Raw genomic sequence first — 14,705 nt, forward strand, 5'->3', positions numbered from 1 at the left:
GATTCCCACCCACCAGTCACAAGGGCCTGGGGTTGGCTGGGAAGGGCATTCAAAAGCAGAGACACAGAGAATCCGATCATTCTCCTGCAGAGGCCTCCACCCTCAGCTTGCATGCCTCCAGGGATAGGGAGCTCACTACCCAAGTTCAGGCGTGACCTCTCCCGAGCCTGACCATAGGTCTCCTAGGAATCCTGCCTTTTCTGCGCCTCACCTGGCAAGGTAGCCACGGGCCCGGCTTTGCAGCAGGATGATCTTGTGGCGCAGAGAGCGGAATCGCCGCTTAATGAAGAAGCCACGGAGGCAGCGCTGCAGAGTGAGGGCTGCCAGATTCAGGACATGCTCTCGCATACTCTCCAGCAGCTGGTATAGGTGTTCCTTAAGGAACAGCTGAGGACAGGAGGAAGGCACTGAGGCAGATAGGAGCCAGGAGGCTGGACTAAGGGCCCCTCCCTCTCTAGAAGTCCGTGGAGACAGAATAGGCAGGGCAGCCTCCTGGAGTGGGGCTGGAGGGATGGGGTAGACTTGGAGAGGTTGAAGAAAGGATGCTGGTGAATCAGGTAGTTAATTTTCCATGTGCCAAGCTCATCTGGGTTGCTCCTGGGATGGCAGTCTCTAGCTTGGACATTTCTGACTCAGTAGTTGTGGAGCCCCCAAACTTGGGGTCTCCAAGGGCTGACTGTGGGGCAGGACTCACCTTGCTGACCCCAACACGGTACATGTTTGGCATGACTTTACACAGGCGACTCAGCACTGACACACACATGTCCCCATTAGCCGGCAGGTCATGCTTGAGGGCCATTAGACAGCAGTACCTGGTAGGGGGCCCAAACTTAGTCTGGGGCTATGAGACCTACCCGAAGTGCCTGCTAGACCATGGGGTTACTGCCCCCAGCCAGGTGTCCAAAAAGCCTGGTCCCAGTGGTGGCTCCACAAATAGTTTATTCTAGTCTGAAAAAAGGCACTCCATCCTCAAGACTCTTTACTTCTGGATGTCAGACAATTGTTATAATAGATGATTTCAGTAGAACAGGACACTTGACTGCCACCTGCTGGAAACTTGTCATTATAACTACTAAAACCATTCTAATCAACACGGAGCGTTGATTATACATATTATATGTCATACAACATATAACTACAAAAAAAGGCAAAACAATAAATGTATCTACCACATTAACAGCTAGCATGTGGCAGCCGTGTGAAGTGTACAACCTGAGCAACTGTGCATGGCAAGCCCTGTACTGTCTGGGTTGCGTATTCCTGGGGCCATGGGGAGTTGGGCAGGGATCTGTAGAGCTCAGGAACTACCGCAACCAAGATACCTGTCAATGAACCCCTGGAAAGGCAGGCGCACTGGAAATCCCTCCTTGCGGATCCTCACCGTCTCCAGCACCCCTGAATAGCGTAATTGTGCCATTACCACATCTGGCTCAAAGAGACCTGGCTCCTGTAGGGATGCCCAGAGAGGGAGTCTGCACATTGGCTCAGCCATGTGCAAAGGGCACTATCATGGTGAATAGTCCCAGTGCTAGGCTGGGCAGACACAGGTCCTGAGAGGCCAAGCCACTTGCCCAAGGTCACACAGCATGGGCAGGAGGATTTGGCTCTCTCAGAGGCCTCAGCTCTCACTCACCTTCTTGTGGTTGGGCTTCAGGCAACGCATGAACAAGGGGTTACACCTGGCAGTGGCAGGAAGAGGACAGCATGAGGCCTCAGAAAAAGAAGGCGCTCAACCTCTGAGGGTCATAAGGTGGGTTAAGGATGAGGCTGGGTGCTCCGCCCACCTGCCCTCCACCCCACCTCTCCATCTTTTCCACCAGATCCAGGAGTGACTGCTGGAATTTGGCGGCCACGGTGTGCGCCTTGTAGAGCCGAGTGACGGAGCTGCTCTTGCCCAGGCGCTGAGGGGCAGCCTGTGGGGCATGGCTGGAGAAGAGGTGTGCCACCACCTGGGCAGGGGTCAGGGCAGGGAAAACAGGCAGGGGCCGGGAGACCGAAATGAGGAGGAACAGAGAGCAGGAGTAAATCTCCGGACCACGGGGATCTGAAGACTAACTGGACCCCTGTTCTCTCTGCAAGGCCTCTGTCGTCCTGGCTTGCATGCTTCTCAAAACAGGTGGGGCTCAGCACCTTCCAAGGGATCCATCCCATAACTGGCTTTTTCCCCTTCAGTCTAAGGAACACACGGTTACTGACTGTGTGCCTGGCCCCAAGGTGGCCTGTTAGATACATGGTTGTGAACTCTGGCTATGACCTCATGAGGAGGTTGCCCAGTTGACAGGAGGAAGCGGAGGGCCAGATAGGGGAGGTGATGTTACCAGGCCTGTGCTCTGTCATAGGGCCATCTGCTGGCCGTAGTGTAGCTGGGATGCAGGGCCCCCCCAAGCCTTCAAGGAGCCCAAAGTTGGTCCCCCAAGCTCTCCCCTGGGGCCTTATGGGTGGGGTGGGAGAAACTGAGAACACCAGGAGGTGGGATTGGGGGAACAGGTCTGGCAAGAAGCCAGGAAAGAATGGGCCAGGGAATGGGGTGGGGCCCAGAGTGGGGTAAGTACAGGGCAAGGCCGCAGCTGGTGGGGTACAGGGTTAGAATTGGGAGTGGAGCCAGGATCTAGCCACTGGGGCTGTGGGGAGCCAGAGGGCAGGATCAGGATGAGGTGCTAGGTTTAGGGCGGAGCCAAGCTAGGTGGGAACAGGCCAGGAACAGGGTGTCCAGGCCACCCTTGTCTTTGTCTGGCCAAAGCTAAGCAGAGCCAGGACGTGGCAACACGGTCCCAGGCCTGAAGGCGGGCTGGGTGTGGGGGTGGGGACATGCCTGGGGGCAGGGCCAGAGCGGTGGGAGGCGAGGCTCACCCGTGTCCGGCTCCGTACAAACAGGTCCAGCACATCCTGGCGCACTTGGTCGTGGTTCTTGTCCAGGAACTTGTGCACCTGAAAAGGGGAACAATGGCCTGGGCAATCCTGGCCTCTGTCTCTCTGTCTATCCTAGGAGGGACTGGATCCTCCTCACTTCTGTGGTCCTCACCCCTCCAGCCCCCACCATTCCCCCTACTCCTGGGGAAGGGGAGCATTCGCCATGGCTTCTCATGACCAACCTGGGTCTTGGCCTCACCCTCAGTGAAGGACATTGTCCTGTACCCATTCTACGGATGAGAAAAGTAAGGCCCGGATGGGGACAGAGGCATGGAATCCTAGCCTCAGACACTTCCAGGGCAGGAATGTGCCTCAGATAATAGTGATGAGGGTGACCACAGTGATGTCACTATTGATGAGCTACTCTTTATCAAACCCACCCTACATTTTTCACACCCACCCCATGAGTTGGGCACTATTATTATCCCCATTTCCCAAGTGAGAGAACTGAGTCTCAGACTGGCTAAGCAATTTGCTCAAGGTCACAGAGCTGGGGCACAGCAGGGCCAGAATTGGATCTGGCTGTGAATGTCTGGGGCCAGTGTTGTGCTTCTGTGTCTCCAACAGCTAGCAGCACTGCAGCACCAGCGGCCAGGCCGACTGTCCTGGGGCTCACCTGGTAGGTGACCTTGCCTGCATAGTGCTTGATGGTGAACTCAGGCAGCGGCATCTTGGGTTTGGAATAGAGCGGGTTGGCGCCATGATGGTAGTGGCACTTCTGTAGGAAGGTGTGGTCTGTAGCCTGGGGGCAATTTAGGGATCAGTGGGTGGGCAGGAGGCCTGGACACCCTGTTCCTGGCCTGGTGGCAACCTCACTATCCCTGACTGCTCCCAATTGAGCACCAGAGAGAAACAACTCACAGCTTCCCATGGCTGCCCATCTCCCTGGGTCAGAAGGCGAGTGTCTTAGCTAGGCACTGGAGGCCTAAATGGTCCCTTGAAGATAGGTGTAGCTGGGTGAGTTCCTAACTGCCTCCCCTCCAGGCCAACTGCCTCCCCTCCAGGCCAAGTTGCACTCTATTAATCTCACTGCCATTCCACCCTTGTGTTTTGCAATCAGGATTTGAGGCCCAATCCCAAGGTTACCTACTCTAGGAAACCTTCTGTGGCTTTCCAGACTGGTGTAGCCTCTCTTCTGAACACCCACAGCTGCCCATCTGGCCTCAATCACCCCAGGTTGTGAATAGTAGGTCGGGTGTCCCAACCCCCCACTGCCCGCCTCAGGCCAGAGCAGAGAGGAATGAAGGAGTCAGGGTGGGATGAGGACACGAGGCTGAGAGATCTGTGACCTGACTAGGCTCACACATTGCCTGCGGCTCACCTGGGGAAAGCAACACTGGTCGTCGAGGATCCGCAGGATGCCATAAGGCTTCAGTGAGATGAGGTTGATGCAGGGCTGGTTGTCAGCAAAGGTGATCTCCTGCCAGTCGATCTGCTCACGGATGTACTCCTCCTGCAGGCAGTGGGCAGCAGGAACTCAACCTCCCATCCCTGTCCAGGGCCCACCCACCCTCCCTCCCAGGTTGAATCTGAAGGAGCCTGGCCAGCAGCACCTCTGCTTGCATACCTCCCAGAACAGGGAGCTCACCCCCTAATAAGGCAGCATGAGCCAAATCAGGGTCCTGCTGCTCCCTCTGCCTGGGACTGCCCAGTGGAGGAGAAGAAGGACCCCCCCAAGGGGACTCCTCTCTGATCACAGCACCTCAGCACCTTTCCCTCCAGAACAGAGGCCTTCCCATGTGCTGGTCCCCAGCTTAGAATGCCTTTCCCTCCACTGTCTACTGATGTCAGAATTGCCCTTAAACAACCAGTATATCCTCTTCTGTCTCCAAGGAGGTCCACTGGCCAGTCAAGATAGGGACAGGAGTATTAATGGGGCCCACACACCTGCTCCTCCTGGAAGACGATCTTGTTGAAAAGGTACTGAAGGTTCTCGTTTGCGTAGTTAATACACAGCTGCTCAAAGCTGTTGAAGCTCAGGTCCTGCCAGGTGGATGGGGGGGCTGGGACTGGTCCTTCCTTGGCCACCAGCCTGTTTACCCCTACATTCCCTGGTGGCAACTTCAAAAAGCTGGAGCTCAGCCACAGACCCTCAGCTCACAACCCTCCACAGCTCCTGCTGCACCCAGGAAAGAATCTGACAGGCTCTGTCCTGACAGCACAGGCAGTAGCTGAAGGCCAAGGCTCTGGGGCCTTCTGCCTGGGTTCAAATTCTGGCTCTGTCACTTTCTAGCTACAATAACCTTGAATAACAGCCCCATGCCTCAGTTTCCCCATCTGTAAAATGAGGATACTGACAGTACCTGCCTCACAGGGTTGCTGTAAGGATGAAGTGAATTAACAAAGTGCTTTGAACAGCACCTGGCACATAACAGGTGCCACGTGAGTGCCTGTGATGGCTGCATGGTGATCTTGCCCTGTCCCTCGCCATTTCCTTTGTTGTGCACTGGCACAACAGTCACCCCCACACACACGAAGTCCAGTCCCAGACCTCATGACCCACCACCCCTCCCAGCCTTTGCATACTCTGTTCCCTGCACCTACAGTGCCTTTGCTGGGTCTCAGGAGCGTCTCATCCTCATCCAGGAAGGCTTCCCCACCCAGCCTCACCTGGAAGCTCCCCAAGGGCAGGGCCCTGGCTGGTCCTTTCTGGGCAGCTGGTACTGCCCAGCACAGGGCCTGGCCCAGAGGCCTTGGGAGTACTTGTGGTGAGTAAAGAAAATGGAAGGAGACAAGGGAGATGGTGACAGGGAGGGGTCCATGAAAGGAGGATGGCACCTGCTGCAGGCACAGCAAGGGATGGGAAGGGCAGCCCGAGACGCCTGAGGGAGGCGAGACCTTGCCTATGTCCCCCGCCCCTCAGCCTCCTACACGGCCCCACCTCGAAACCATAGATGTCCAGGATGGCGATGGACAGTGTGTCCTGCCTCGGGGACACCAGCGCGTTGACCCTGGTGATGAGCCAGCTGAACAGCAGTGCATACAAGACCTTGGCGATGGCGTCCCTGAAGCAGAGGTGGTGCTGGTGTGAGCAGGGCACCGTGGTGGGGTGCTGGGTCTCGGGGCTCAGGCAGGGGAGGGCGCGGCCTCACCTGGCATCCACAGCGCTCTCCACAGTTAGGGGCGTGAAGATCTTCTCTCGCATTGTCTCCTAGGGAGGGGCACAGCCCTTGAGTGACATCAGGCTGGCCACTGCCGCCAGAAAGCCCCCAGGGGACTGAGGGAGTGGGATCATGGGGAAGGGAGGCTGGAGGGATGTTGTGACTGTGCACACAGAGACTAGGCAGGACCACCCCTGCCCCCACCCCGACTCTGCCTGGCAATGCTGGTAGTGGTGGGGACTGCAGGTCTAATGGGGGAGACAGAGGCATCAGCAGATACAATGAGATCAACCCTGGAAGGGAGAATGGGCCTAGGACTGTGAAAGACCAGAGGAGGCACTGACCCGGCCAAAGATTAGGGAAGGCTTCTTAGAGGAGGGGATACCTGGATAGGGTCTTAAAGGATGACTAGGTGTGAAAAGAGGAAGAGCATTCCAGGTAGAGGAAACAGCCTATGCAACAGTCTGAGACTGGAATCTGAAATGTCTTTGGGGTCTGAAATTACTCCCCTCCATGCCTGACCCAGGGACAGAGAGAGCAGGAGAGAGAGAGAGGCTGCCCACAAAGGATCGGCACAAGGCAGCTCTGTCCAGGCCCTGGTAGAAAGCTTTGTTTGAAGGCCAGATGCCCACAGACTCACGGTCACTTTGAAGGTGATGGCCTTCTGTAGGCCCTCAGGGGAGATCTGCAGCAGCTCTGCCACGGCCTGGATCTCCCGGGCACTCACCACTGAGGCCACCTCCTGTGCATCCGTCTATGCAAAATACCAACAGGAATGTGCTTTGAACTAGATAAGCTAAATTTAAAGTTCATATGAAAAACAGGGCCGGGCACTGTGGCTCACACCAGTAATCCCAGCACTTTGGGAGGCTGAGGCGGGTGGATCACCTGAGGCCAGGAGTTCGAGACCAACCCGACCAACATGGAGAAACCCTGTCTCTACTAAAAATACAAAATTAGCCAGGCATGGTGGCACATGCCTGTAATCCCAGCTACTCAGGAAGCTGAGGCAGGAGAATTGCTTGAACCCGGCAGGTGGAGGTTGTGGCGAGCCGAAACCGCGCCATTGCACTCCAGCCTGGGCAATAAGAGCGAAACTCCGTCTCAAAAAACTTAAAAAAAAAAAAAATAGCCACGTTTGGTGGCGGGTGCCTGTAATCCCAGCTACTCGGGAGGCTGAGGCAGGAGAATCGTTTGAACCCAGGAGGCGGAGGTTGTAGTGAGATCGCGCCATTACACTCCAGCCTGGGCAACAAGAGTGAAACTCCGTCTCAAGAAAATAAAAAACAGAAACAGGCTGGGCACAGTGGCTCATGTCTATAATCCCAGCACTTTGGGAGGCTGAGGTGGGAGGATCGAATGAGGCAGGGGGTTCAAGACCAGCCTGGCAACATAGTGAGACCCTGTCTAAAAAATGTGCTGGGCATGGGGCCTAGACCTGTAGTCCTAGCTACTCAGGAGGCTGAGGCAGGAGGATTGCTTGGGCCTAGGAGGTTGAGGCTGCAGTGAGCTATGATAGTGCCACTGTACTCCAGCCTGGGCCACAGAGTGAGACCCTGTCTCAAAAAATAAAAAGAAAAAAGAAGCCGATTAAAAGAAAGAAACCAGTGTAGTCATAGACACAGTACATAAATAGATTAACAAAACACAATAGGACGTCTGGAATTAGATATAAATGTATATATAAACTTAGCACATGACAAAGATGTATTTTTCTTTCTTTTTTAAAAATAATTTTTTTTGTAGAGATGAGGTCTTGCTATGTTGCCTAGGCTGGTCTCAAGCTCCTGGGCTCGAGCAATCCACCTGCCTTGCCCTCCCAAAATGTTGGGATTATAGGCATGAGCCACCATACCCAGCTAATAAAGATGTATTTTTCAAATCAAGAGATTAGGACCATTGAGTAACCATCTGGGAAAAAAGTTGGATTCCTACGTCACACCTTACTAGGATAAATTTGGATGGATCAAAGATTTAAATGTTTTTTAAAACTCACAAAATCCATAAAAGGTCTTAGAAAAAGTTATGGAAGAAGGCTGTTACAATTTTAGGAAGTTTCTCCAAAAATGAAAAAAAAGTTTAAAATTTCAAATGTAAAATTTAAATATTACTAGAAAAGATTGATAAATGAACTATCTAAAAATAATTTTAAAACAATTTGCATAAAAAACCCAACAGGCTGGGCACGGTGGCTCACGGCTGTAATCCCAGCACTTTGGGAGGCCGAGGCGGGCTGATCACGAGGTCAAGAGAGCAAGACCATCCTGGCCAACATGGTGAAACCCCATCTTTACTAAAAATACAAAAATTAGCTGGGTGTGGTGGCACACACCTGTAGTCCCAGCTACTCCGGAGGTTGAGGCAGGGAAATCACTTGAACCTGGGAGGCAGAGGTTGCAATGAGTCGAGATTGCGCCACTGCACTCCAGCCTGGCGACAGGGCGAGACTCCATCTCAAAGAAAAAAATAAATAAATAAAAATAAATAAAATAAAATAAAATAAACACCAAAGGTCTGGGCGCGGTGGCTCACGCCTATAATCCCAGCATTTTGGGAGGCCGAGGCCGGTGGATCATTTGAGGTCAGGAGTTCAAGACCAGCCTGGCCAACATGGTGAAACCGCCTCTCTACTAAAAATACAAAAATTAGTGGGGCGGTAGTGGTGTGTGCCTGTAATCCCAGCTAGTCGGGAGGCTGAGGCAGGAGAATCGCTTGAGCCTGGGAGGCCGTGGTTGCAGTGAGCCAACAAGAGTGAGCCAAGACTGCACCATTGCACTCCAGCCTGGGCGACAGAGTGAGACCCCCTCCCCACCAATAAAAACCCACCAAAAAACATTGTAAACAAAGTTAAAACATAAATGACAAACTGGAATATATATTTGCAATTCACATCAGACACAAAGGGCTGATTTCCTTAATATATATAAGGAGGAAAAAGATGATCAATCCCAAAGGAAAAAAGAAAAAAACAGGAACAAGTGATGTGTGCATAGTGTAATCTGAAAGGGAAACCGAGAAGGCCTTGGAAAAGACGGCCAAGTCCAGAGGGTGCGGGCCCCATGGCAGGCTGTGGCGTCCCCCCACCTCATACTTCTCAAAGTAGACGTTGCCCAGGTGCAGGATGGAGGCCAGAATGCGGAAGATGCTGTCCTGGTCCTCACTGCTGAAGCCCAGCACCTCCATGGCAGCCAGGAGCCGGCGAAAGTCATCTGCATCGCTCTTTCCTGCTATCTCACAGTTCCCACCCTGCATGAGGGCAGAGGCTGAGGGTCAGGGAGCTTGGGTGGGGCTGGGGAGCCCTCCTGGTCCTGCTCTGCCCTGACCAGCAGTGTGGCCTGAGCTGGTCACTCAAGCTCTCATTCCACTCTCATTCCACTCTCATGGGCACGGAGGCTCTGAGCAGGGCTGAGGACGGAGTTCATAGATTCTAAGTGCAATGTGTGGCGGTGGTTGTCACCTGTTGACATTTGCAGCTGCCCAGTGATAGTAATGAAAAGAGTAGTAAGTGTTTACTGAGCAGTACTGCATGCCAGGCCCTGTGCTAAGCTCTTTACATGCATTTCCTCATCTAAGCTTCACTACATCCCTGCAAAGTGGTGCTATGTTGTCCCCATTTTACAGGTGAGGAAACTGAGGCACAGAGAGAGGAAGTGTAGAAACTCTAGACTGGTTGGTTCTGTTCCAGGTTCCAGAGAAATGAAGTCAGGTAGGCCTTTCCTGCTTCCACTTTGGACCCAGAAGACTCCTGGTCCCCCTCACTGCTATGAGATGTCTTAAATCCAAACTCACCCTCCCCAAATCTCCATCACCTTCACACTCCATCACTCACAACTTGGCTCCCAAGGCCCAGCCAGGGGTGTCGGGGTGGGAGGACCAGGGCCAGGGGCCTTCAGATGCCTGCTGGCACTCACCTGGTTCAGATAGTAGTAGGTCTCAGCCTCTTGCAGGCTAAAAGCCTGCCGGAGCTGGGCAGGCAACCCGGCCAGCAACTCGTAGAAGATGTGGTAATTCCTCTCGTTTTTGGCCTGTAGAGTGGGTAGGTGGGCACAGAGGAGGGAGCCACCTACCTAGGTGACCCCCAGGCACACATACAAGCCCAAGCCTGCCCACAAATGCACATGCACACAGTGGGCTGCAGATGAGAACACATGCCTCTGTGATGGGTGAGGCTCCCAGCCTGGTGCCAGCTGCGGGTGAGGGCAGAAGCAGAGGTTCCCTGGTATGACTGAAGTTTGAGAGGGTTCTGGTGGGATTTTATTTGGTTAGGAGAAATAAGAGAAAAGGGACCCGTCTTCTCTTATGTGTACCGGCCACACACACCTGCATACATGTGTGTCCATAGCCCACGTGTGCACACACAGAGCTTCTTGATGGCTGAGCACTTCCTGTGCACCAAGCCCTGTCCTAGGCCCTTGGGACATAGTGGGGGAACAACGCAGAGAGAAGCCCCTGACCTGATGGAGCCCACCTGCTAGCTAGGGAGACAGACACTCAGCAAATCACTGCTTAAAACATAAAATATGTGAGACAGGGAAAAGTACACTGGAGAGAAACAAAGCAGTGGATGGGGTGGGGGTTCTGATGGGATGGAGAGGGGCTGCGTTTTTAAATGGGGAGCTTCCTGAGTGGGTGAAATTGTAGGGGAGACTTGGAGGAGGTGAGGGGTTTGGCCAAGCAGGTGCCTGAGAGATAAGTGCTCCTGAGGGAAGGAACAGAAGGTGCAAAGGCCCTGGCAGGAGCGTGCCTGTGTGCTGTGGGGCAGGAAGGAGCCGCTGTGGCTGGAGGAGGGTCGGGGAGGGGAGGTCCTGGGCTCACATGTACACATGTACGCATGTATTCGTTCATTAATCTGACATCTACCTAGCCCCACCAGGGGCCAGGCTCTGAGTATCTGTACCTCCCACCCCCACCCTGCCCAACACAGAGGCCTGGGAGGGGGTGGCCCACCTGAAACACGATCCTGGATTTCTCAAGCAGGTACTGGGAGGTTATGGCACCAGAGATCACGCCCCTGGGGTGGGGAGCACAGTCAGCTCTCAGTGGGGGTAGGAGGGCTGGTGTTGGCTCCGAGGGACTGTGGCGGGACATGGAAGACACTACAAGGCTTTTGGGAGGCCCTCCACTGTCCCAACTTACCCTTCCAGAAAGATTTCTATGAACTTTCCAAAGCGGCTGGAGTTGTCGTTCCTGACGGTTTTGGCATTACCGAAGGACTCCAAGAGGGGTGTTGCCTCCAGAATCTGGACTCCAGAAGGAGATGTGGGAATTGAGGGGCTAGGCACTGTTCTGGGGGCCTGGGTGGGGGGCATAGCTGGGGACACCCAGACACGAGCCTTCCCAAGGACCTCCCTTTATGAGGGATGACCAGAGGTGGGCTCCCTAGAGAATCCTGTGGTGTCTCCAGTGCCCCCCAGTGGTTCCCACCCCATGCTGCCCAACTCCCACACAGCAAGCCCCATGCTTCCCCTCTCCCAGCCTTCCAGCCTCCATGGCCCCCCACAGCAGCCCCTGACCACAAGCCCCAGCCCCGCCCAGGACAGGCCTTTGGATGTCCTTTCCTGCCTGTCCCTCCACCCACACAGGAGCAGGCACATCCACATGCATTTTCCCGGGGACACACACACACACACACACACACACACACACACACACACTGAGTACCTTTATCTTCAAGAGCGTCCAGGAGGGAGGACAAAGAGAGAGACAAGAACAGAATGGAGTCACTAGCAGGACTGATCACCACTCTCTCCAGGAGACTAGGAGCCTCTGACCAGGGAGGGACTAGTAAAAACCTGTGAGGCTCAGAGACCCCAGGGGTCCATGCTTGGGGACTGCCATGGGGTCTCCAAGGTGTGAAAATATGCTGAGTCTGCCTTCCAAACGGCTCTGGGGATGTCCTCTTCTCCCCACCCCCATGGCTACCACCAGCCGAGGAGCCTCCCTGGCCTTCCTCACTGTCCTCTGACACCCAGGCCCACTCCTGCCTCTGACCACTGGCATCTCCTGTTCCCTCCGCTTGGAAGCCACTGCTCCCACGCACCTGCATGCCCCCCTCCGCCTCACCTCTCACAGGAAGGCCACCAGAATTCTCTCTCCAGTAGCCCTCAGCCCCATTGGCAAACTCTCTATTTTCTTGGGTATTGTCGTCTCCCCACTAGAATGTCAAATCCTACAGGCACGGATCTACTGTTTGCACATCTCTGAGTCCCCAGCATCTACACAGACCTGGTGCTTAGTAGGCTCTCAAAAATATCTGCTAAAGGGATGGAAAAAGGAATAGCATCGGCTGGGCATGGTGGCTCACGCCTGTAATTCCAGGAGTTTGGGAGGCTGAGGTGGGCAGATCACGAGGCCCGGAGATGGAGACTATCCTGACCAACATGGTGAAACCCTGTCTCTACTAAAAATACAAAAAATTAGCCATGTGTGGTGGTAGGCGCCTGTAGTCCCAGCTACTTGGGAGGCTGAGGCAGGAGAACTGCTTGAACCCGGGAGGCAGAGGTTGCAGTGAGCCAAGATCGCACCACTGCACTCCAGCCTGGTGACAGAGTGAGACTGTCTAAAAACAAAAACAAAAACAAAAACAAAAAACAAAAGGAATAGCATCTTATGGGCAGAGCTGCCCAGGGGTGACCATGGCTGATCACAAGCTCCCACCTATATAAGCACCTACTGTGTGCCAGACACATTGCCCTGAAAACGCCATTGTTAACAATCCCATGAGGTAGGTACTAACATCACCCTTGTTTTGCAGATTAGGAAACTGAAGCTTAGAGAGGTGAAATGACATGCTCAGGGACTCCAGAGTCCACTCGAGTGATGAGCATGGGCCTAGTGTGTACGTGGCACTTTCTTCAGCTGAGGCACTTCCTCAGGATAATCTTTTAGGGAAGAAGCGAAGGAGGTCCAGTCACCACAGAAACAATACCTGTAATTTTGGGGATGGGGCCAGTTCCCTCCATCTGTCCCATTTAGTCCAGGAAATACTGCACCCATTGCATAAAGGAGTAAACTGAGGTCCAGAGAGGGATGGGGGCTGGCCTGTGATTACTCAATGAGTCAAGGTCTGCCTGGGCTTTCCTGTGTACTATCCCTTAGTCTGGGAAGCCCTTGAGGACAGGTTGGCTGCTTCTCTGTTCCCGGTGCCCAGCATACAGCAGGGCATAAAGCCAGCGGATGGAGTGGGTGAACACCAGAGGGGTGGAACCTGTGGTCCAGGCCTCAGCCAGTCAGGGCAGAGCATTCCCATGCTATGTGATTGGTTCCACTGAGGACACATGACCAAAACTTGCCCAGTGAGACGGAGCTCTGAATGTTTCATTTCTGAAATGTTGGGAGGGTTGATCATTATGGTGCCAGCTTGCTGACCAATGGGAGACAGATTGAGGATGATGCCTATACATGGGGGAGGGTGGAGCCAAGACAAGAGACATTGTTTAAGATTCTGGATCCAGCCACGCCTAAAACTGAACTGGACTGTTTGATTATCTGAGGAGGGAAGAGCCATGTCTAGGAAAGGAGCCCCATGGTCATCACAGCTGGCAGGCATATCCTCACACATTCTGTGTGCCTGGCACACAGAAACTCCCAGACTCAGCCACATCCACAGCTCCATTCGTCCTCCCTGACAGCTCTCTGCCATGGACTGCAAATCTCAGCTCCTGCACCAGCTCACTGCTCCCTTCTTAGGCCTCAGTGTTCCCATCTATAAATGGATGCAAATGTGCCTACCTCCCAGAGTTGCCGTAAAGCTCCAGTGTGATGATAACTGAAGGAACCCAGCACGGTGCCTGGCCACAGGAGGTGCACAAGGTACACTTACTTCTTTCCCTGCCTACCTACCTAGTCATTCCACGAGTCTGACCTGAATGGTTTTGAAAACTGCTTGGAGCAAGGGATGATCTGTTTGGTCATCAGGAGGCCTGGGCTAGGATGGGAGAGCCTGGCAGGCCAAGGCAGGCATCAGAGGGGGCCAGGCCAGGCTGAAACCTGACTGCAAAGCCTGAGCAGCCCCCACCTATGCCCCCAGGATCACCTTGCTGGGCTCGCCCCTGGCTAGGACATTGTGCCATGTGCAAACCTTTGTGGGCCCCAGGGTTGGGGAAGTCTGGCTCTGTGGTTCTGGAGTCTGAGCTGGCAGGCCAGCCCCACCTTCTCCTGAGCTCCAGGCTGGTGGTACATCCATCACCTCCCTGCCATCTCTGTGTAGATGCCTAGCAGACACCTCTTCTCAACAAACCTGCTCCTACTCCACTGCCCAGCCTGCCTCCATGCTGCCTGTGGCACAGACCGAATGTCTGGGGTCACGCTCCGACACTTCTCCCTCTCACACCCCAGTCTGTCTTCTCTGTAGGTTGCTGGCTGGCTTTGACCTGTACCTGGACCCAACCTGCTTGCACCTCAAGGTGCAGGTGCTCCTCCCTCTGCCTCTTCACTGTTCCCCTAGACATTCCCAGACATTCTCGGTACAGCCTACACTGACCACCACACTTATGATTGCAACCCCCAACACTCGCCACCCTTCTCTTCACTTTTTCCCTCCACAACTCACCACCTACCCTTTCACATACACATAATTTACTTATATAAGTGTGTATATATATATATATATATATATATATACATATATGTATATTTTTTTCTTCCCACCTCCACCACTAGAATGAAGTTCCCATGAGGGTGTGGACATTTGCC

General features: G+C 53.9%; 1 protein-coding gene across 2 annotated transcripts in view; it reads right to left on the minus strand.

Annotated features, from left to right (window-relative positions):
* The window catches only part of MYO15A (myosin XVA), a 70,278-nt gene that overhangs the window by 36,770 nt on the left and 18,803 nt on the right, over positions 1-14,705 (minus strand). The window contains exons 8-24 of one of the 2 annotated variants that reach the window (XM_054459178.2): positions 11,673-11,678; positions 11,148-11,251; positions 10,959-11,022; positions 9,923-10,036; positions 9,096-9,257; positions 6,652-6,765; positions 6,003-6,061; positions 5,792-5,915; positions 4,798-4,893; positions 4,232-4,363; positions 3,527-3,652; positions 2,851-2,928; positions 1,801-1,949; positions 1,634-1,679; positions 1,323-1,447; positions 695-812; positions 212-387 (exon numbers count right to left, since the gene is read on the minus strand). In XM_054459178.2, coding sequence (XP_054315153.1) covers positions 212-387; positions 695-812; positions 1,323-1,447; positions 1,634-1,679; positions 1,801-1,949; positions 2,851-2,928; positions 3,527-3,652; positions 4,232-4,363; positions 4,798-4,893; positions 5,792-5,915; positions 6,003-6,061; positions 6,652-6,765; positions 9,096-9,257; positions 9,923-10,036; positions 10,959-11,022; positions 11,148-11,251; positions 11,673-11,678 — 1,793 coding nt within the window. Of the gene's footprint in view, positions 1-211; positions 388-694; positions 813-1,322; positions 1,448-1,633; positions 1,680-1,800; positions 1,950-2,850; positions 2,929-3,526; positions 3,653-4,231; positions 4,364-4,797; positions 4,894-5,791; positions 5,916-6,002; positions 6,062-6,651; positions 6,766-9,095; positions 9,258-9,922; positions 10,037-10,958; positions 11,023-11,147; positions 11,257-11,672; positions 11,679-14,705 lie in introns of both variants that reach the window. The other variant, XM_054459179.2, reaches the window with a different exon arrangement.

Source organism: Pongo pygmaeus, chromosome 19 (assembly GCF_028885625.2).
Source record: "Pongo pygmaeus isolate AG05252 chromosome 19, NHGRI_mPonPyg2-v2.0_pri, whole genome shotgun sequence".
NCBI lineage: Eukaryota > Metazoa > Chordata > Mammalia > Primates > Hominidae > Pongo > Pongo pygmaeus.